Genomic DNA, 22,290 nt, shown 5'->3' on the forward strand with positions numbered 1-22,290 from the left:
CGTGAGTGATTCATCATGTATTTACGATACCTGTGATTAGCTTTGCATGATATATAATAGCATAATGGAATTAAAAAAAAACATTTTATTTTTTGTTACTAATTTATTTTAATATTTATATAAAAAGCAAAAAATCAAGAGCAGTAAAAATATTTCATTAACACAAAAAAAGTTTCAACCTGTTAAGAAAAACAGTAAGAAACTTGAAAAACTTTTTGACAATGTATGTCGACTGGATAGTTTTATTTTGTATAAATAATAGCAATGATAACAATACATTTTGTATTACCAACCTATTGGCATTTTAAAATATTTGTAAAAAAAAAAAGCAAGTAAAATTGATTTGGTCTTACAGTCACGGAACGGTCAGTGTTTTAACGTATATGAATAAGTATCTCGTTATTATTACTTTGTTTATTTCACATATTTGACTTTATACTCTGCGAATAATTAGAAATTTGTTGATGAATTAGGAACTCCATTATAATATATATTTACAGAGGAATATTTCAGAAACTTTGGTCTTATTCTTAAGATAAAAACACGTGACCGTTCCTTTTTCTACAAAAAATACACTTACATTATTCAACACTTTTTGAGATACCTCAATATGTAAGACATTTAACAGTACACAGTACGACGGTTTTTTAAATATTTTTCTTTTTATGATTTTGCAGGCTAATAGGTATTATTTTTAAATATTTTTTGTATTTTATGTGGAAATTTTTATTAATTTCAAGAAAAATAAAATAAACCTTGTTGAGCAAGCATAAAAATAGAATAAAATGGCACGAAATAAAATAAATTCGTAGCAATAGACTGCAGTCCTCAACAATGATGTGCATATTACAAAAAATAATAAGAAAAAAAAAACCAACTTTGGAATAATAACGCATTGCAGATCCATGCATTTTATCTAAGTTCCTAATTACTATCACAAAAGTATATTGCATATGTATAATCAAAAAATACTCAGATCGCAATTTGAATTCAGTCTGATTATAAAAATAGCGCAACGTTATCAAAATGATACGACTTAATTAATAAAGTTATAAAATCTTAACAACTAATACAACGCATTTAAAATACCTTTTCTTAAATGCGCACTACCCATCGATCATTTTAATGATAAAATCGATTGACATTTTATACAATCGTGTTTTTTTTCAATGATTTATTTGTCGTTTGAAATAAAGATTTTTTCGTATCAGCATAACAAAAGAACAAAAAATAAAGAAACCTTTAATAAGGCACAGTCCCAAAGTGAATTTCGCGCTATATTGCGTCGATCTTTGAACTGGTAATTCGTGCAATAATTGAGTGGGACTGAATAAAGTGTGACAAAATATTAAAATTTCCATCGAATATTAATCGCTAAATCGTCTATTCTATAAAGAGTGAAATAGTTATTTCCATCAAAATTCGACCATTTGAAACATTTATCTTTTGTTACACGATTTGAATGAACGTGAATCAATAGACTTCTTTTGATGTGATAAACGCTCGGATGAAGAAAAATGACTGACTCTCTATGTCTGTTCAAACAACTAACAGGGGCCCTCCCTAATTGATGCTTTGATTTATTTTTTTTTTACACATTTTACTTGAATAATCATCACCACTGTTAACAGCTCAGCTTTCGTAAAATCTCAAATTCCTCTTTTCAAATATGCTTAAAAAACTACAACAAACTCGTAGTTTTTTTAGATCACACGTAACAAAAAGCATTACGCTTTTTATGGACAAGTTGCAGGGCACATTTGACCCGAAACAAGCAATTAAAGCCATACACCGAAAACTATCCCTGTGCATTAATACAATATCGTCAACAAGCCCGTCTTGGTAGCATAGACCATACCTTGGCCAGCTTGAGGCATCCACCTGATACAATTGAGACTGAAATAATTTGGTACCTCACGGTTCTGACTGGCGAACAGCTCGCGCAGCAGCACCATACTTTTGCGATTTTGCTTGACGGACTCGGCACTGCTATCATTGCTTCTCGTCGCCGCGCTGCTGATACGACTCCTCCATTCCGGGACAGCGTCGTTGACGACCTCATTATTGGCCGGTTGAGTTCGGTTTCTATTAGTTCTGTATGAAATACGGCGCAAATCATTAAAGTAGTTGTTTAGGTAGCAAAGGTATTCAAAATCACGCCTAGGATCGTCGCTTTGCGTGCCCTCCGTTTGTTCCGCCGCCGTGCCGAGTAACGCCTCCTCAGGTTCGACTAGTTTATAAATCAAGGCTATTGGAGTAGGTCTCGTGGGCACGTGAATACGTCCAGCAGCTAGTCCGACTAGGAGATACTGCTTCGTGGGGGACATTGATACCGAAATAACCGACTGATCAGTTTGGGTCGAGTATACCTTTTCGCCTAACGTTTCCCATTCTAAACTATATACACCTGCAAAAAAAATTACGACAATTAACCACTTTGTTTATAAAGATTCAACAATTTTTAATATACGGTGTAACAATAACACCATTTTCAAGATCAGAATGTTTCCATGTTTCGGTTTTTTTGTAACACGCAGCGTGTTATTGGGTAGCTCACCTATTGTTGTCAGTTGATTCGAACGACTTGACGGTAGTACAGTTGATAATAATGTACCATCAGAAGAAATAGCAATACTGGCGTCATTAAATATCTTACAGTCACGCACTATCACATTTTTTCTTGCTGGAAACAAATACGAAAATATTTTTATCCTCTATTTTAATGAAAAAGGCGCGTTGAAACAATTGTACAACTCACGGTCATGTATTTCTGGGATTGAAGAAAAGTCCCATGCTTGAATGCGATATCTTTGATTTTCCCATCCATTGAAAGTCACAGTTATTTGTCGATCTACACAAAATTGTATACTAAATTATTTGGCTTGACCATATTTTATTCTGTGCAGTATTAAAATCTATATACCTCATAAAACTGTTGTATTCGTTACTTTAAGTTATACGTAGGTAAATAAAATTAATACGGAATGTAATGTAAAAAAAACTTACCTCTATTTTCTACGTCATCGCTATCGTTTTCAGGTTCCTGATTTAAATTACCCAATCGAGCTTGATACAAATGTACAACTTGATCTCTGAGTGCCTACATTGAAAATCAAAAATTATGTAGATACAAATTATATATATATATATATATATATATATATATATATAACACGCGAGTTTATCTTTACTTATTAATTTGTTAAATAACCAAATGAAAGAGACACGTGATAACCAAATTAAAAACGTTAACACGAACCTGATTTCTAAAGATGATTCCAGATGAGTGCCGCCGGTCAGCATTATCGTTATCCCGAACAGGACTACGATCACTAGTACCAGCCGCGTCAGTTCTGTAATATCTATTTCGCAATCTTATTGTGCGAGGAGAGTTGAGACGAAGAATTGCCGCGCTCAACCGTCGTAGTCGATCCTGCATTGAAGTATCATTATTTTGTCCACTTGCACTGCTGCCATTGACGTTGTTGGTGTCGTTCAAAGGAACGTTATTGACGCGTATTAGCGGCACGTTAAGATCCTGTCTTGGGGATGATGATGACGACGTGAACGAGCCCGCAGCAGCAGTCGTGGATGAAGGACTAGCGTCGCTGCGAGATAAACCGCTGAATGGATTCCTTGTTAGGTCAGGTTCTGGCTCATTTCGGCCAGTCGAAGCGCGCGAATTAAGAAGAATATTTGCAAGAGAACGCATCCGGGGAGTGGTCATTTCCTCAAAATTATTGCGAGAGGAAGGAGGCATCATGAGGAAGGGGAAGCGCTGAACGAGCGAACGATACGACGACAGTCCGTTTTGATTGGCATCCCTAAAGTTTGGTGGATTAGCTGGAGAACGCCCTGCTTATGGAAAGAAATTTTTTTTAACCTGTACGTAATATTTTTTCTTACACGTGTGAACAAAAAATTAAACTTACGAGGAGAATCATCGTCATCGTCACGATCGTCACTGTCATTGTCCAGACGAACATTAGAGCCACTGCGACTTTGATAGCGTTGGTTTAATTCAGATGCCACAGTACTATTACTCTGAATCCTTTCGATAATGCTCTGAATCTCCGCCGACAAGGCCATCTCGTTACGAAAGTCGTTTGCCATAGAACTTTCATTGTCAGGTTCACTGTTACTGCCCGTTGATCTGTTTACATTAGAACTAGAGGGCTCAGAACGACTCGCTGTAACCGTGATATTGCTATTTCTTGATGTATTTCGATCAGGAAACAATACGTTTATGCAATGGTAGAATGTACGGAAGCGATCAAAGATTGTGCGTCCTCGCATGTTTCGCCTTGTTGCTGTCACTCTCAGTGGTCCTGCTACAAAATAAGAGTACTCTGTAATAATACTCTTTATTGACTAAACTGGTATTTTCACCACAATGATTATAGTGAATTTACAGTTACCTTCACGGTAATCAAGAGAGTAATGTTACCGTTGAATTAACATTACAACTATCAATGTCAGAAATTCCATTTATGAGAATTAACTTATGACACTTTTAATTTCTTTCTTATTATCATTTCAATAGTAATATTACGGTATTTAACAGAATACTGTTTTTCACTTTCATTTTTTGTAGTAATAGATATTCAATGCATGGTGGTGAAAATTTTTGTACACTACATGATCGCATAGTTGCAAAACAATTTATAAATGTGTATACTAACCGTTGGTAACTCTTTGTTGAGCATTTGCATCAGGATATCCCGAAATGCTGGTATTTCTTGCACCATGTGAACCAACAGCAGAAGGTTCTTCAGTTGCTGTTCTCGCATGCGAACTCATTGTGCCATTTCCTGATGTTGCAGCTACCCTCGTTCTAAGGTCGATGACTTGCGCAGCTTGTGTTTCTTGTGTCGCTCGAGTTTCGGTACTATTTGTAGCAGAATTTGCTGGACCAGCTTGAGCCGAATTCGTATCTTGGTCATCGCCATTGGATGTTGCGATTAATCGAACGAGGAGTAGATCTGCCAATCCTAAGCCAAGAAGGGGTAATAAAAATATTTTGCTGATCTGATCGTAAAGCCTGCGATTTTGGTTGGCGTCGCCCAAACGATTCTCCTCGAAGAAGCGTGTCAGCCGCTCTACAATGAGACTAAGCACTTGTCTGGCCTGTAAACGCTGTACTTCGTGACGATTCTCTATTATAGAGTCAAGAACTCGGTTTGCACTTGAGCCGCTAGCGCCATTGTTGTTGCTGCTGCTACTAGAGCTGCTGTCGACATTACTACTGTTTGTTGAACGATTTGAATTTATCTGCTGTCGAATCAGGGACATCAGTCTACAACACGTACGTTAAAGGATGTAATCAAAATAATTATTACTCGATCAAGAATATATCAATAACGACAGTGATCATTACACGAGAATATTTAGTGCTCACCTTACGACTAACGGATGAATTGAGGAAGCAAAATCATTGTCATTCGCCTCAGTGGAGTTTGTATTGCCGCTGGTACTAGCATTTGCATCGGCATTATCGTTAGAGTTGACGTTCAAGTTAACGTCGCTGATGTTGGACCAAGTTCTAGCTATCATATTGGTTATTCGACGCTGAAATCGAATCGATGATCGTCTATTGTTACGCGCTCTCATGATCTGCAGTTGGCGGTTGAATCTTGGTTGAAGGAAAAACATATTTCTTGATCTGTTTGGAATAACATTGATTTTTACATTATTTTAGGATGTCTCCCAATAAACTCGAGCTAAAAATAAATATTAGCCAAGATATAATTAAAGAGGTAAATAAATGATGGGTGAACTTACCTAGGATCTCTTGGTGAAAGTACATTGTTTTGTGAACCCAAAAAGCGCGAGCGAGCCGCTAAATGATTGGTTAAATTAACGAAAAGTTCATTTTCTATGCAGTTAAGGACCATTGACTTATAATTCCTGTTGGATGGATTAGTGGCACTACCATCAGCAGTTGCACCAGCAGTACTTGTCGTGCTGTTAGTGCTTGAACCAGCAGCGGCTTGATCATTCGATGGTGAACTAGTTGAGGAAGAAGCAGGTCTCCTTGGCGATAAATTTTGCGCGTTGTTCGACATCAATGAAAGTGATGAGTTCAGAAAAGAACGAACTATAAATTCACAAGCTGTTCCGAATCGCATTTGTTTGAGTTCCTCACTACTTGGTAAATCTGAGTTTGCTACTAGGAAAAAAAAAAAAAAAAAAAAAAAATCAACTTAATAAGGTCAGACTTAATATGAGTGAAATGAAACTTTTAATAGCTAACCAGCACTATCGTTGCTCGTGCTTGTGCTTGGTTGAGGTTGAGAAGAATGTGAAGTACTGGGTTGATCCTCAGTGCTAACAGCTGATGAGGTGGAAGTAGATGCAGACGATTGATTAGCAGCATTTCTTTCAGTCTGCTTTTGGTAATATTCCAACAGAGCTTTCTTAAAGCTACGAGTCTCAGTTGTAGATCGACTGTTGGAAGTAGATGCTTGCGAGCTAGATGCTGACGATTGTAGACCCGATGTAGAAGCCTGATTCACGTCTCCCCTGGTTGGAAAAAAATATTTATCAATGAGTAACAATAGTTTTTATTCTTAGATGGATGAACAGTGCAATTCTTGCCTGCTTGTACTTGGCTGCGAATTATCGTTCGTGGACGTTCCATCACCGTCTAAGCTTAAAATGAGTTGCTCCATGTGTCTTTGTAATTTTTCCAGCATTTTACGTACATGCAGTAATTGATCTATTTCCAAACGAGTACGACGTAAGCGCTGCATATGAACAATTTGTCGACCTTTGAAAAAGTGTTAAAAAAAATATAAGCCACACTTTTTTGGCAATGATTTTTAATATCACTAACTTGAGCAATGAAAATTTGTTTGAAATAACTACCCAACAACTGAAGCTCTGTAAATCCTTCGTTCGCTTGCTCGTTGTTAGTTGTTTCAGTATTTGCAGATTCCAAAGGTTCAAGATTATTGGATGTCTCGGTATTTGTGGATCCATTAACACTATCTTCCTCTATCGAGGAAGTTGAAGGAGTAGACTCTATATTGTTTTCAGGTGTTATTTGACTAGCTTCAGCTAATTCTCTCGCTTTGTTTTGTTCCAAATGCAAGTTTACAGTTTCCCGCAAACTTCTGAAAGGAAAAAGTGGCGGTTGTTCGTATCTCGTCGAGAATATCGATTCTGGGGATAGCGTATTCTGCTCGCTATTATTACGACTCGAATTGGTACTAGTGGTAGCATCGGAACTGGATGGTGGGTTAGCAGAACTGGGCATTGATTGGCGTAAGTTATTCAAGAGTCCATTTGCCTATAAAAAAAAAAAATTAACCTTAACTTAACAGAAAGAGTGTTGGATCATCACAATTCATATTTAAGTAAGCGCGATTGAACTTACACTAGACGAACGGTTACTTTCGGAATTTCTATTTGACGCTACCAGTTGGATCCAGCGGCTATTGTTGCGCCTTATTCCCAAGAGAGTAGTCGGAACGCTGGCACCATTGTTAGACTCTTCATTATTCGAATCCGAGCTGCTGTTCTCTTCCAATAACCAGTAACCATTTTCCATAGGCTCGCTGGCGCTCTCGGCGTTATCGTTATTCGACCTAGCTGGTTCATCATCGAAACAGAGCTGGAACGCGCACCAGATGATGTCAAAGTTGTTCTGGTTGACTTGCTGTACATGGCGCAGGATACGCAGCAATATGCTACTTGTTGTGCCTGACGGGCTCGGATTATTCGGCGGCTCGTTTCTATCGGAAGTCGAAGTAGACGGGGCTGAAGATGTTTCGCCATTGCGAGTCGAAGAGAAGGTGGACGGCTGGTCACGGCTTGGTTCGGAAGTACTACTTCGCTGATTGCTCGTTGAACGGGTCGGTTGGAATGCCGATCGAGACGAGACAGAGAAATTGAATGGCAATCGCTGAGTAGGCAACTGCCAGGTGCTCGTGTTTTGCGTCTGCTGTTGTTGTTGTTGTTGTGGCTGTGTACTAATGTTGTTGGTAGTCGTCGTTGACGAACTACCTAGCGAGGATTCGGCCGGGCTGTAATCGCTTTCTAGCCTGCGTCGAGTCGGCCGTGGCTGGTCATCCTCAATGGGATCGGTTTCCAATGGACGTCTCACACGAACTTGCGGAGATTGATGGCTTCTCATATTCTCTAGAAAAGTGTCCCTTACTCGTCTTAATTCTTGCATACGTCGGCGTAAGGACAATGACGGGGAAACCCGTATCTCTCTACCCTGATTGGGCTCATCCAAGTGTGAATTTACCTCCTGGCGTATGCTCTCAATATCATTGTTAATATTTGACAAAGTCTGCTCGATGTTATTCAAAAGTTCCAATTCTCTACCGACCGCGTTGATAAAACTTTGCTGTACCGAGTTTTGCCGGGTAGTTGAGTCAGACATTATCGCAGATATTCGCGTGCGCAAGCCTTCGCGTAGTTTCCTTAAATTTTGCAACCACTCGGTGATGTTCTGCTCAATGCCACATACCTCTTCTTGCAGGTAAGACCAATTTGTACGACTCGTCCCATATAACACCGTCCAGCGCAGCGAGCGTCGCAATTCATCAACGAAATTGTCCAATTCATATACGCTGGTTCGCAAAATATTACGAAGTAACTGCGCAAAAGCCTCGGCGAGAATGTAGTAATTGTTAAAATCCGTGGACAGTCTGTTCGACAACCGTGAGTTCGCTTGCAGGCTGGCTGCAGCCCTCCTCCGCACGCTGGTGTTTAATATTTGATCAAACTGTAGAAAATAAATTGATGATAATAAGTAATAGTTTACAGCACAATGTACGTTCAACGAGAATTTTACCATTATCGTTATCAACTTACCACCTCGTTGTATCTCTGCAAACGATTAGCCACCGACATCCTGCGATAGATGCCATCACGTCGCAACCGACGATAGAACATAAGCCGGTCTAGAGGAGACGTTACCGTTCTGTCAAAGACCGAGCTGTCAATGTTCACTAACTCGTCTTCACTGCTATCCTCGTCCGACTCGACTCTCGGCAGCTGCGGCCGAGGTGTTAGTGGCGGAGTATTGCTGCGTCGCTCTTCGTCGGGTAACCGCTCGATAACGATGTTAGACACGCGAATCGGGTTATTACTAGTAGTGCCGCTTGTCGAGGCCCCCGCGGCTGAAACGGACGGCTCATCTTGATGAAAGATCGACCAAGCAAGGCTACGGGTGTTGCTGACCGAAGAATCCTCGGGTCGCGAGTTGCTGCTAGCGCTGCTGCTAGCGCTGCTGGTACTGCTGCTACTGCTGCTGCTATTGGTGACAATGGCCGATTCTGATGTCCTGAACTCGGGTCTTACTACTAAATAACTACCCGCGCGATCTATTCTCTCGACCGTTGCTTCGCTCCTCGGGCTTCGATGCGGGCCGCGAAAAAACGGGGGTACTGGTAGCCTTCCCGGGATGACGACATTTCCCCGTCCGGCTTCCCTATGTTGAAATATCAAAATACCATTAAAAAACTCAATGTTTTTCTTTTTATTTAATATTGTTGATTTTTTGGAACAAATCGTGAGTTGTGAGAGAAGTTTATAGAGTTAACACGAACGGTGCATCACTATTCTACAAAAGAATAAGTCAATAAAACATGAATCGACATAGTAGAACAGTTATTGAAAGTTGATGTCAAAAATGTGAAATGTTCAGTTAAAAAATGATGTTTTTTGTCACAGTATAAAGCTCAGGGTCAATTTACAACATTTAAACAAAGGTGAACCACGTTTATGATGAAGGATGTTCTTATATTTTGTGTCAACGTACCACCAAGGTCTTAATAAAAAATCACTAAAATTTCGAAGTGGGATAAATGCTCTATCGTTTGATTCAGATGGAGCAGTGGGGTCGACTCGTAAAAACCTATCCCTCACTGCTCTGTAATACGTAGATTTAATAAAAAGTTGAATTATAGATGTACAAAAGATAAGAGTGTGAAAAGCAGATCAATTTACCTTGTCGCAGGGATGGTTCTGATTAAATTATCAATCGGAGGTCGATCCCATTGAGAAGTAGGGCTCGGATTTTCAATGCCTGTTATAAGCTTCCTTCCCAAATTATCAAATGCTACGTATCTGAAAATTATTTATTTTCAAGCATTTGATGAAATATTTTGAAACAATATATTATTAATCATACCAACCTAACTTTTTCCCTGATACTTTTCGTGGAGATGAAGGTGAACGGTTGTGAACTACTACCCCAATCCCAAAAATGAATCTCATTATCCGTAGCTATGGCAAGCAATCTGTCCACTGGATGAAAAGCTAACGATGCTATTTGGCTCTTTGGTTTGCAATTCCAAACTTCGCTACTTCCCTAATGGCATGAAAAAGAAAATCTTTCATCGTACTCACGATGTAATCGCAAATGCATTCTTAAATCAATCGAAAATTTAAAGTAAACAAGAGCTTACGCTGAGGTCCCAAATACGAACTTGTCCACCCAAACAACCAGATGCCACAATATCGTTTGAAGTCGGGTGAAATGCTATACACCATGGCGTACGAGGGTGACCAGAAAGGATTTTTACGTTCTTTCCGGTTGTGATGTCTGTGATATAAATCTTGTGATTTCCGTGAGTCGACGCAACTTTTGTACTAATGAAAAAAAAAATAATAATAATAAAATAACAGCAATACACTAATTTTCATACTAGCATTAAGTACAGCGTAGATTAATAATGCAAAACTTTTATCGGCACTTTGACTCACCCATCCGGACTAAAGACCATCAGATATGTCGATATCGGAACACCCGGTAAGTCACATTTCTACAGAGAAAAAAAAAAGAAATGAAGAAAGTAAGGAATGTGCATACGTTTGAAAATGAAAAAAAAAAAAAATGTTTTTCTTACCAATTCATTCAGCGTTTTTAAAATAAAATTCGTCTCGGCGAGGCACTCAAATTGTTTATTGTTTGATTTCTGCGATCCTCGAGCACTGCACTCGCGCATCATCAAGCTCCGTAAAACATTTTGTGGTCGACCACTTTGGGACTTGTCATTTTTTAATTTACCCATTTAGGTATTTATGTTTCACCGGTCCTTCAGTGTGAATCTGAAAAGTAAACAAGTAAATACAATTTTATGTCGATTTCCGCTTCACTGATTATATAAAGATCAAAAATATTAAATCATGTCAATAATTAAATGTTTTCCAGTTCAACTATCGCGAAAAATGTGTTATATATATATATATGTATATTTTTTAACGCCAATCCACACTCAAGCCACTCTCCGTTGCACATGGATACTTTCTTATCTCCACCAACACTTGCAAAACGACAGTAAAACTCGCACCGTTATTAGGCCTCTTGGGAAATCCAGTGTGCAGCGTGTGTAGAACACAACTAAGTGTATTTATATTATATAGGTATAGGTTAAGCAGAGCTGAATCAATGAATTGGCTGAAAAAGATGCAAACTGAGCGTTTGAAGGAAGAAAAATTTTATTTAACGAAAACAAAAACGACTAAAAATTTCGCGAGTCTGTCATCGCGTGGCAAAACGAAAATCGGCTTTTACAAATGAACGGGGATCCGGCAAAAAGAACAAATGACATAAAAGAAAAAAAAAAAGGGGGAGCGCATTCATCACTGGCCATACTTATACCTTGCACACTTCGAAAAATGCGAAAACAGCCGAGTGTCTTACAAAAAATATACATAGGTATGCAAGAAAAGCACTGCACAATCCTTTATCCTTCTTCCCCGCACATGCCTATAATCTTTACAGAGAGCAAAAGAAAATCCCACACACATACCCAGCACTCGTTTGATACGTATCATGAAATGCCACACGTTATGACGTATAGTCATCGACAATAACAAAAACGACTGCGTAAGTAGAGGTCTCAGTCCATTCTACACAATAGAACGTGTAACAATCAACTATACGTATATCTGAATTCTGTGGCAAGTAAATAAGTACTTTCAAAAACAATCGACAATCTAAAGTTTGGGTATCAGCACTTTGGACTACGGAGAATTGTGGAAAATAAAACGATGTAGTGAAAACTATGTATAAACTGAGAAAAAAAAATAGTATACGGACTGCTTGTTAAAAACTATTAGGTGCACCTTTTTCCGTAGTCATTGTTTAATAACTGTATCAAATACCCGATCAAACGTAAACTCTGCACTCTCACAATTACTCATTCAATACGTTTATCAGCAGACTAAGTACTCAAGCAAGAAAGTAAGGAGCTTTTATACTTTTTTACAACTCATCCCTCACTCATCAATATAAATATACAACCACACACGCATGTTTTGTACAAAACATCATAACTTCGAGCGACAACAATATGAACAAACTCTAGATTTCCTCGAAAAAAAACTTAGAAATGGCAATAAACTGATATTACCTTACTTTCGCCAAGTCCCCAAGTAGAGATAATATATAAGAAGAAACGAAAAATGAGGTACTTAGAAGACTGCAAATGTCTAAAGAGTAAGTAAGTATATGCAGTGACTGGTGAAAGAGTTGGTGACGACGCGCTCGTACAGTTAGCACACAGCATAAATGACGCGTCATGTATATAAACAGTGTATAACACTGCTTCCGTGCTGCTGTTTCTTTTCCATGCACAAGTACTCATACTTATTTTGTTTGCTCCGAAATTCCCGTCGTGCAGCGTCGTCGTGTCATGAGTGTAATATTGTATATACTTTACATGTACACATACACTTTCACGTACACTCGCTCAATGAAAGATACATTAACTTTAAGTACACTGGACACCCATCACCTTTACAGACAACAATATACTAACGTTAAAATTATGCAAGCTCTTGTAAAAAAAAAAAAAAAAAAAAAAAAAAAGTACTTAGGTATCAGCAGGTAACAGAAGACGAGATATAGAAAAGAAAAAGTTTATATGACGCCGCTGCAATCCAACGTCCAACTGCACCTACAACTTTGTGCCACTTATACTTTCTAGATTCACTGATGCCCCTCTCTTTCTCTCTCTCACGAGCTCCGAATGCTCCGATTTGCTCGCCCTATATATAGCGCAAAAAACCAAAAAGGTCAACCTGCAGCCAGTAGCAGCAGCAGCAGTGTTTAATTACAGACGTACTTACATACCAAAACTTATTTCCCCGATCACCACACTGTTCCTGCCCTGGTCGTCTGTATGCTATGCTATCTGCTATACACTCTGCAGCTTTCTGTTTCACCAGAGCGTGATGTGATTATGTTGGTGACATTATACGTGCATGTGACGCCTAATAGGTATCTATCGCTATCGACGCTATCTCATCATGTGCACGTCGCTCGTCCATGTGACCAATATAGGTAATATCTTCTACCTATCCTCAGTAGTATTACATTTCCTGCTATAACCTTGTATTATCATGATACGAAACATGCTTTTACAGCATTGTATTGACCGGACAATATAAAATGTTAATCAACGCTGTCATGAAAGGTTGCCACTGCTACACGGCGTGGCTTCCAAAACACTTATATTTGAGTTGCGTCATAGGTGTTAGGTGTCGCGTTAGCTATCACACACACATGTATGAATTTTTCGTCATATCTAACGCATCGTACACTTTGAAAAAACACTTTGAGAGTTAACAAATTAATGATACAAGCATTAAAAAAAAAAAAAAAAGTTCATACCCAAATTTAGCACCAACAGCTCGCCCGGGACATGGAATATAGGATGGGTGTTGTATATATATATATATATATATATATATATATATATATATATATATATGTGCGCTCCGAAACTTATCAGCTGATCTGAAAACTGATCTATATGACGAGTAAACGATGGTATAAGTATAATAAACACATCTTGGGTCCTGCAGATGAGGATAAAGTAAGCTGATACTAATGTGTATAACTCACTTCAACTGTTACGTTTCAAAAGTACAATTATTGGACCTATTCAATGTCGATGTTAAAACGTTTTCCAATTCATATAGTATGCATTATTACACACTTTACTTAACTCTTCCCCCTCAGAAACAAGCTGAGCTATTCTGTGTAGCACTGACACTTGTGTGATGGAGGATCGAGGGATTCGACTGTTTCGAGGTTGCTATTCAAGCACTACTACACGAGCACACGCGCACACCTGGTGTGCCGCCTCACACACGCGTTTTATTGTTAACTGATGCTCTTGATGCAGCCCCCCTTTTGGAAAAGCTGGTCGCTCCGATTCTAACGGTCGCCGTTGTATAACCGTATATGTACCGAAGATCGAAGATACAGTGATTTTTCCTTCTTACCTGTTTTTTTTGGATGTTCTTCTACAGCGTGCTCCAATCCTCGTGATCACTGGTCAGTCGATTGAGGAGAACAAGTATTAGGCATAAGTATGTACAAGTTGACGACGAGAGAACGATGCAGATCCCTCGATCGAGAAAGCTGGGCTGCGGCAGCTCGTCCCAATGATACCTAATACTTAAATATATAGCCGACGATGATGACACCACGTCTCTATTTGTCGCCTCCGTTCCTCCAGCTCTTGTCCTCGATCCCCAGGTATGGAAACTAATGTCATGTGTCCGCGTTGTGTGTCTACTCTTTTCTCTCTTCTATTTCGGATTTCGGACTAACTTATTTGGACCTTCACAAGTTCACACATTCACACTGTTCACAGTCTCATTCTCAGTCACACAGGGATAATAATTAAGTATGTTACATGTGCCATATACAACCATATCAAGTGTTGCCACTGTGACAAGCAAAAATCTCACTAATCAGTGCTGCAAAGAACTATGTAAAAAGCTAAGCACAAAATTTCAAACAAATAGAGGGAAACAAACAACAATAAACTGCACTATATTACATACGAGCTCTCATAATCTCATACGCTTGTAGAAGCACGTGCTTGCAAACACTTGTATTTATAATTTTAAACATGCGCAAATACTTCATGGGATTATTTCGATTAAATGATACCCGAGCGAACTTAAATTTTCACTATTTTTTCTTTTTTTTTTTTTTTACACCAAGTGTGGACATTTCATCTTACATTATTATTATAACGTACTCAGTATACTGTGGATACTAATATGGATAGGTAAGAAATATTTCGGAAATCCGGAATAAACACTAATACTTTTTTAATAAACCATAAATATTTTTTTAACTTTACATTGAACGTTAATAGTTAAGGATATTATTTGAAAAAAGTTAACAAAAGGAAGTCACTGTTTATCCATACTTTACGCATCCAATGATCCAATTCTCCGAGCCTGCTGCGAATGGGACGTCACAAATGTCACGAGTCTCTAGTTACGTTTCGCTGACAACCTAAGAAACCAAATCTCACCATATGAATTTGTAAGTACAACAATGCTTCTTTCCTCAATAATTTTACTGTGGAGTAATTATGGGCGCATTTGATGATAATTACCGTTCGTTCCAAAATTACAAAGAAACTTATACTGATTATGGAACGAGTATACTTTTCTTTCCACAACCAGTTAAATTTTCTGTGCATTTTTGGAACGAACAATCCGAGTAACGAACGGTAATTTTCGAACGCGCCCATAAAATGTTCCTTGCAAGATTTTCAAAATATTGTAAGCTCCCGTTAATGCGGTAGAAATAGATTTTTTGCGCATAATATAATAACATATAGTATAAATATACTGTAAATAATCGCTTTTTATAATAATAATAATTAAAAAAAACTCTTTTGGCGTCTAGTAGACAATTATTTTTTATTTTATACAAATGTTGCAGGTACATTTTGTTGATTGGAATGTACCTATATTGTGTAAGGGAAAAAATTTTCAAGTACACATCTTATATGAACATGCGATTTATTGAGCACAATAGTTATTAACATTTTCCGAATTCTCCTCATCACTCTTCGCATATAACGATATAAATTTTTGATCAAACAACAAAATTTCTTCACTATAATACACACAATCGAGAGTATACGTAAAGTGTAATTAAATGGAAAAATTACAGCCGGCATTCTGTCTATGAAAAAACTTTCTTTCATTCCTCCAGGCACTAGATTTTTTTTTTCCTTTAAATATTACAAACACAAAGAAAAAGGTGATTACTCGATTATTGCTAGAACTAATGACGATGAGATCGAAAGTATGTTACGAGTATGTCGAAGAAGTTACTTTATTATTATTATTATTATTATTACGCGCTTTGAAGTTTATAGGATTACAAGTTACTTCTTTTTCGTAAATTAGAAACTTAATTCTATGACAAAGAATTTTTAAACCTCGTTCATTTAACTTTTTACGTGATTTGGTTAATATTTTTTTTTCTATTTTTTTTTTTTTTTTTTAATGACAATAAGACTATTACGTTATAAATCGCTAATAATGAACTACAAAATATTTCAACACTTTTACAATAAAATCAACATCCGGACTAATACGCATGTTATATTTTTTATTCAAATTGTCTTTTGTATAATCCATCAAAATTCCTTAACGTTCCGTCGGTTGTAAATTTACTGTAGAAGTAATTAAAATATCTTAGCAGTACTTACAAAGTTGACAAAAAAGTAAGATATGATGAAAGACAAACGACCTTTGCAGTGTCATTAATATATACATTTCTACCCTTACGTTGTTTCGTTTAATCGTTACTTTATTCCTACCTCGCACCCTATAAAAGCGGTGAAGATAAATTTGCACCAAAAAACGTATTGACTCGCTATAAAAAACGTATACATATATTACACATGGACGTATGAAGCGGCTTAAAATTAAAACAGAATCACCGTGCAATTTTCAAAATTGATTTTTTTTATTATAACAATATTCATAATGGCCCTATTTGTACAAAAACTTCTTGGCCCCAAAATATTTCTATGTACAATTGCTTTATGTGAATTAGATTTTAATATTACAAAGAAAAACGTGATTATTTTACAAAAACGCTGTGTCGATAAATCTTTGTACAAATCTGTATAAATCAATACCATGGTAAACGTGTCCCTGAACTATTTATGGGTATATAATTGATTAGAAACTTGCTTTGAAGTTTCGTTAAAGAAAAAAAAAATATGTATAGCAACTCGTGCGAAAACGACGTTACATCAATAAGGTAGATAAATAAATACCTTATGTACAGACGAAAAAAAATCATTTTGACAAAATTAATTTTTTTGCATTAAAAATAATTGTTACAAATTTGTAAACAATAAACCCAACTAACACAAATCCTATGTAATTATTTAAAAAATTTGATAAAAATTGTAGAATTTGGATTTCAATGTTTAAAATTATTGGATACGTGGTTTGTTAATTTTTTATCTAACTCGGATAGCTACGAGTCGAAATTTTTACTGTCAGACTTTTCTATATTGTTTTGGAATTTGAAATGTTGCAAAATGAAAATTTTATGGTCACGACATGGAGTTACTGCAGCCTTTAAACAATCAAAAAATTTAAACGAACGACATTATAATTATAATGGTTACATAAATTTAAAAAACCGTGGTTACTCGTGTTCACTTTAAAAAAAAATACACGTGCGGTACCTATTAAAAAATCGCGAAGCACATCGCCCACAAGATCATAAGTTTTTTAGAATCATACAATTTTTTTCATTTTATGTATAAGACTACCTAGCTATGGTTTTGTTAAAAAAGTTGTAAGATAAGCCTTTATTTTTAATGATGGTGCATTTAATCAGTACTCATATGTATTTAATTAATCAATCACTGAGTGATTAAACACTTTATTTGATACTAGGAGTCCAATAGGAAACTTAAATAAAACTATGATTTCATTCATGAGAAAAATGAGTGATAAAAAAATTCATGGAAAGTTTAACATACATACGGCACAAGGAACTTATGTCTTTCTTTATTCAACTAAAGACTATTTGTAAAAAAATTTCGTAACAAACGAAATGCTTCAAAAAATCTGATGTTTCAAATAATTTTTCTCTAAATCAACTTAAAAAGATATGTATTTGTTACATGTATCAAAAATTCTGGATAATCACTCCCAATTGGATGGTAATTTTAATACTAAAAAATAAACTCAAAATACTATGGTATGTTACATTTAGTTATCAGTTTACATAGGATAAGCCTTGCTAAAATGTTATCATGTCAAATATTTCAGATTACCTGTTATAAAAAATAAATTAGCTCAAAATTTATAAAGCTGAATATATTTTTACAGGATAAAAAAAAAATTGAAAGTATATGCATCAAATTAATTTTACATGAATAAAAAATAAATCGGAACAGAAACGGAATAAGCATACGCTATGAAATATACGGCCTAAGAGAGAAATTATTCGTTGTTTTGGAACAACGACAACGGCGTATTTTATACAGGACGCAATCGGGACTCTAGATTGTCTTAAAAATGATCTCCTTAAACTTCTTTATTAATTTTCTTATACTTTTATTATAACTGTAGATAAAAAAATAGATTTATGCGTGAAAATTCTACGTCCACCTCAAATGTCGCTTTGACTTACACTTTGATCAACATAACGTCATTCATGCATCTCACTTATCATTTAGCTTGGTGTCCTTTAAATTTCTCTTTTTGCACTTTCATTTTGAGGATGTTTTTCATTTCGTTTACATATTTATTTTTTGTTTGAGAGTAGTAAAAAATGAAGAAAGACAAGGAACTATGTGTGTGGAATCAAGCATGTGTTGCAGCTCTGGAAATATTGTATATATTATACGTCATATGGGAATATAAAAATAAATCGGTTTAATTGATGCGCTATGATAATTTTGTTGACTGCTTTGTCGATTTTATTCTTTGTGACACTGCAAACTTAATCGATGAATTGTTTTACAATTTCTCGATTAGTATTGGCACTTTTGTATAAGTTTCACTCGGGTTATTTAATGCTTTGTAAAAAAAAAAAAAAAAAAAATTAAAAAAAAAAACAGTTTATAGAAAGTAAGAAATTTTGACGTTTTTTGATTTCTGTTGAAAACCTGTGACTGAGTATAATCTACAATTATCACACTCAAGTTTGTTTGATTCAGTCATTAAGGTTACATAAAGGAAAAGTTAGGAATAAAATTTGATTTACACCTTGAAACTAGCTTGTTCCCAAACCGTCCTAGCACAAACAAACTATGCAAGAACCAATACTTTTCGACATACACAAGAATGCTACTCAGTTCTCACATTAAAAAATGTTTCAATTCAGCCTGAACATTCATACGAATCCTTATTCTTCAATCGTATTTGTAAAATTTAACAACTAAAAACTTGACTCGAAAAAAAATACGATATCAGAGTTTTAAAATATTTTTGTAAAAATTTTCAATGTAACATGATTTGAAATCTTTGTTAAACATAAAACTGTATCGAATTTTCAGTGTATATAGTTTCGAAATCTTAAATAAATATTTTCTAATAAAATAAAAATAATAAATAGCACATAAAAAAAAAAAAAAACATAAATCACACAATAATTAATAATCTTGCTTATGCAAAATTTCACACTATAATAAATTTGATTACGCCATTTTTCAGTCATAACAAATATCCGTACCGTCATTTCTAACGGCTATATACATTACTTGATTAGTATTGCGGACATACCTTTTTGTGAGAGGCAAAAACAACGTTTGCTTTTGATTTGTATAACAGTTTCTCTTTACTTTAAGATAAAATAGCTATACTACGCCTGTGCCCTCCTATGCACACGTTGTCTAAACTAGACCACTTCTTAATACCATTCCGTAAAACGTCAGCCATTACTTTGTCCTCGTAAATTCTAGACATTGCCTCGAGCTTTTGCGCCTTATCTTTACTTAACGGCTCACTGGGGAATGTCAACTCGTTTGCTTCGGCAAGCGTGCGTAAGTCAAAATAATATTTGGCATATACACTCGAAGGAACATTTATATTAAACTGAAGCATTTCCAAAAATTGTCTTTCCAACTCATTCCTAAAAAAAAAAAATATAATCACAATTTCCATTTGCATACAACGATAATAAAAAAAGTGTTCAATACACTTACATATCTTCCACTGTGATGTCTTTTAATATCTGACAATAGTCAACATTCCATACAGCCTGATCATCCCATACTTTTGAAGCCAAGAGGATTGCTCCCAGAACAATTCTCTTCCAATTGGCTGGGGTTATATCTAGTTCTGCATATGTGAGCAAGCGCTCAAGATAAACTAGCGTTATAATGGCACATTCAGCCGTAAGTTGTGCAGCGTTGAAAAGAGTTCTTACAAATTTATAAATCTGTTTATGCTCTGGGTTGTGCTTATCGTAATCCTCAGACACTCCATCACGCTAAAAAATAATTAACGCAATTAAATAAAAAATGCTTGTGCCCTTATCGTGACATTAAATAATTTTTGTTGTACTTACTGTCAACGGATGTAATTTTTCATCAAATATTTCGAGTTGCCTGTTGGACGATCTATTTTTAATATTATAATACACGGCTAGAGCTACACACTTGACGGTATTTTTTAAATTAGGCTGAGAAACTGTACTGTCATCTAGGTATATTGTACTACAGCTACTACTCTTTTTAAGAGGCCTTGTCTCTGCTATTTGGTATTGACTTTTTTTCCTAACTAATCCATCTGTAATAAACAAAACAACAACATTTACAGTATTATTTATAGCACGTTAATATTAAAAATTAATTTTTTTATTTCCCAAAATTTATTGTTTGATTGTTAGACTTACTTTCAATAGCTTTTTTGGAACGCTCCATGAAAATAGTACCAGCACAGGGATGTAAGGACGGATCGGAATCCCAATCTTCAGGCTCTCTTTCGCTTATATGCTGAAGATTGTTGATACTGATCTCACCCTCTGGAAGATGATCTTCAAGACCTCTCACGCCAATGTCATTTGCATGCTCCTTACGTCCCATTTGTGGACTAGAGTAGGAGCAGCAACTGCTTTTGTTACCCATTTTTCTTTGATTTCCGTACAGCAACTAACTTTGGCAGATCTGCAAGCTTGCAGGCTTCTAAAAAACTTTATCATCAGTTAGAGAAAGTAATGTTCAAAGAATTTTTATAGGTTTTAAAAAAATGTTAGCAAACTAGAAACTTATGATACAAAAATATTGATAAGATTAAGTAGTTTATTAGTCACCATTATAATCAATTTACTGATTTTTGTAACACCATTAAAAGAAAAATATCATTCTGTGATAGAATAACTCTCTTAGTAATAAATTTTTGGCACAAAAGTTACAGGCCAAGTAGGTACTATACAGTCAAGAGAAAGTGTCATATTCCAATAAGACGTGCGAGTATATTCAAATGATTATAGAACTGACACAGAGAGCTAAGGGGCACAACGCATTCAATAAAATGCATTATCGGTAAGACCATTATTACTTATGAGTCACTCCAATAAAATCTAAACCGCCCGCTCTATACATATACTCAGTTTTCCACCGATTCCGCCTCTGCAAACGTCTTTCAACAATAACTTGTGGCGAAGCTCGCGAATTCCGGTATAATAAAAAAAACGTACACGAAGCACATAGGTATATAAGAGTAAGGTGTGGAGGTACTTGTGAATTCGGAGCACGCTTTTGCTCGTACTACTACCAAATATTTACATATACTGTCGAGTATTTGACTCCAAAAAGGAAAGAGTAATCGAAGAGGAAAGAAAAGCATTGAGTGTGTGTTGGACAGAGAATAAGTATAGGTACTTGTAAGTAATACATTATTGAAAGGCCCCAGAGTGGAGAGCCAGGACGACTCACTGGATCGGTTAGACTGCAGGGGCCAGTGATGGAATTTATCGATGCCCCCCTGGATCAGCTGACGCAGCTGGACACGAAGAGCAGGAGTTGGATGGTGGTGGATGCGAGAAGAGGCCTGAAAACCTCCTCGCCGTCGCTCATGATGAACCGTTGACGAACCTCTTGCTGTTTTCAATGCTCCTTGCTGCCTCTCTCTCTCTCTCTCTCTTAATTCCTATGAGCTCGAATTATCCGTGCAAGTATGACAACCCATAGCCTAAAAGTCGGCCCACACGCAAAAATACGGGCTGCTGCAGATGTACTGCAAACAAGACACTCCGCGACAAATTCCCGGGAGGAGCACCTCCCGGAGAACAGGGAAGTGCGTGCAACTCCTCTCGACTACTTGTACAAAGCGACGAGATCTCCATACGAGCCACGACAATGTATACACCTCGGCTTCTCCCGCACACGCACGCCTTCCTTTTTTGTTTTCCCCCCTGTCCTCGGAGACGACGACGAGGCGCGCCTTTAAATCCCCGGACTTGCTCTTTCGCCGGCCGACTGACTGGCTTCCTTGTTTTTTTGCCCTTTTTGCTCTTGCTTTGTCTGC

At 36.6% G+C, this 22,290-nt stretch overlaps 2 protein-coding genes across 9 annotated transcripts; both read right to left on the reverse strand.

The window, feature by feature from the left end:
- Positions 1-99: 99 nt before the first annotated feature.
- On the reverse strand, positions 100-14,599 carry LOC106642399 (uncharacterized). 6 transcript variants are annotated; one of them, XM_089593313.1, is made up of 20 exons: positions 14,254-14,599; positions 10,866-11,067; positions 10,723-10,781; positions 10,425-10,608; positions 10,152-10,327; positions 9,964-10,083; positions 8,827-9,445; positions 7,379-8,737; positions 6,868-7,291; positions 6,598-6,769; positions 6,254-6,522; positions 5,782-6,166; positions 5,399-5,662; positions 4,683-5,296; positions 3,933-4,331; positions 3,260-3,858; positions 3,007-3,100; positions 2,759-2,851; positions 2,558-2,683; positions 100-2,407 (listed from the first exon to the last, which is right to left on the reverse strand). In XM_089593313.1, exons 2-20 carry the CDS (start codon positions 11,028-11,030, stop codon positions 1,812-1,814), a joined length of 6,717 nt encoding a protein of 2,238 aa, XP_089449439.1. In that variant the 5' UTR covers positions 11,031-11,067; positions 14,254-14,599; the 3' UTR covers positions 100-1,811. The 6 variants fall into 6 exon arrangements, with proteins under 6 accessions (XP_089449439.1, XP_089449440.1, XP_089449434.1 ...); XM_089593314.1 differs by having other exon boundaries at positions 3,933-4,328; positions 5,782-6,169; XM_089593308.1 differs by having other exon boundaries at positions 5,782-6,169.
- Positions 14,600-18,883: 4,284 nt separating this feature from the next.
- On the reverse strand, positions 18,884-22,290 carry CycY (cyclin Y). Of its 3 annotated transcripts, none has more exons than XM_089592772.1 (5): positions 21,699-22,290; positions 20,657-20,945; positions 20,330-20,550; positions 19,965-20,251; positions 18,884-19,891 (listed from the first exon to the last, which is right to left on the reverse strand). In XM_089592772.1, the coding sequence occupies exons 2-5, from the start codon at positions 20,886-20,888 to the stop codon at positions 19,603-19,605; spliced, it is 1,029 nt and encodes a 342-aa protein (XP_089448898.1). In that variant the 5' UTR covers positions 20,889-20,945; positions 21,699-22,290; the 3' UTR covers positions 18,884-19,602. The 3 variants fall into 3 exon arrangements, with proteins under 3 accessions (XP_089448898.1, XP_014213717.1, XP_014213724.1); XM_014358231.2 differs by having other exon boundaries at positions 20,657-20,953; XM_014358238.2 differs by having other exon boundaries at positions 20,657-20,953; positions 21,658-22,290.

The sequence above is a fragment of the Copidosoma floridanum genome, unplaced genomic scaffold (assembly GCF_036245765.1).
Source record: "Copidosoma floridanum isolate Cflo_tuat_1 unplaced genomic scaffold, Cflo_Japanese_pri ptg000019l, whole genome shotgun sequence".
NCBI classification, from domain to species: Eukaryota; Metazoa; Arthropoda; class Insecta; order Hymenoptera; family Encyrtidae; genus Copidosoma; species Copidosoma floridanum.

Excerpts from the sequence above, each read along its gene's own strand:
- LOC106642399 (XM_089593308.1), bottom strand. The coding sequence starts at position 11,030 with ATGGGTAAATTAAAAAATGACAAGTCCCAAAGTGGTCGACCACAAAAT. Across the intron at positions 5,663-5,781 it reads CTTTCACCAAGAGATCCTAG|ATCAAGAAATATGTTTTTCC; the intron begins GTAAGTTCACCC and ends TATTCCAAACAG. Across the intron at positions 5,297-5,398 it reads ATTCATCCGTTAGTCGTAAG|ACTGATGTCCCTGATTCGAC; the intron begins GTGAGCACTAAA and ends TACGTGTTGTAG.
- CycY (XM_089592772.1), bottom strand. The coding sequence starts at position 20,888 with ATGGGTAACAAAAGCAGTTGCTGCTCCTACTCTAGTCCACAAATGGGA. Across the intron at positions 20,551-20,656 it reads TTCCAAAAAAGCTATTGAAA|ATGGATTAGTTAGGAAAAAA; the intron begins GTAAGTCTAACA and ends TGTTTATTACAG. Across the intron at positions 20,252-20,329 it reads AAAAATTACATCCGTTGACA|CGTGATGGAGTGTCTGAGGA; the intron begins GTAAGTACAACA and ends ATTATTTTTTAG.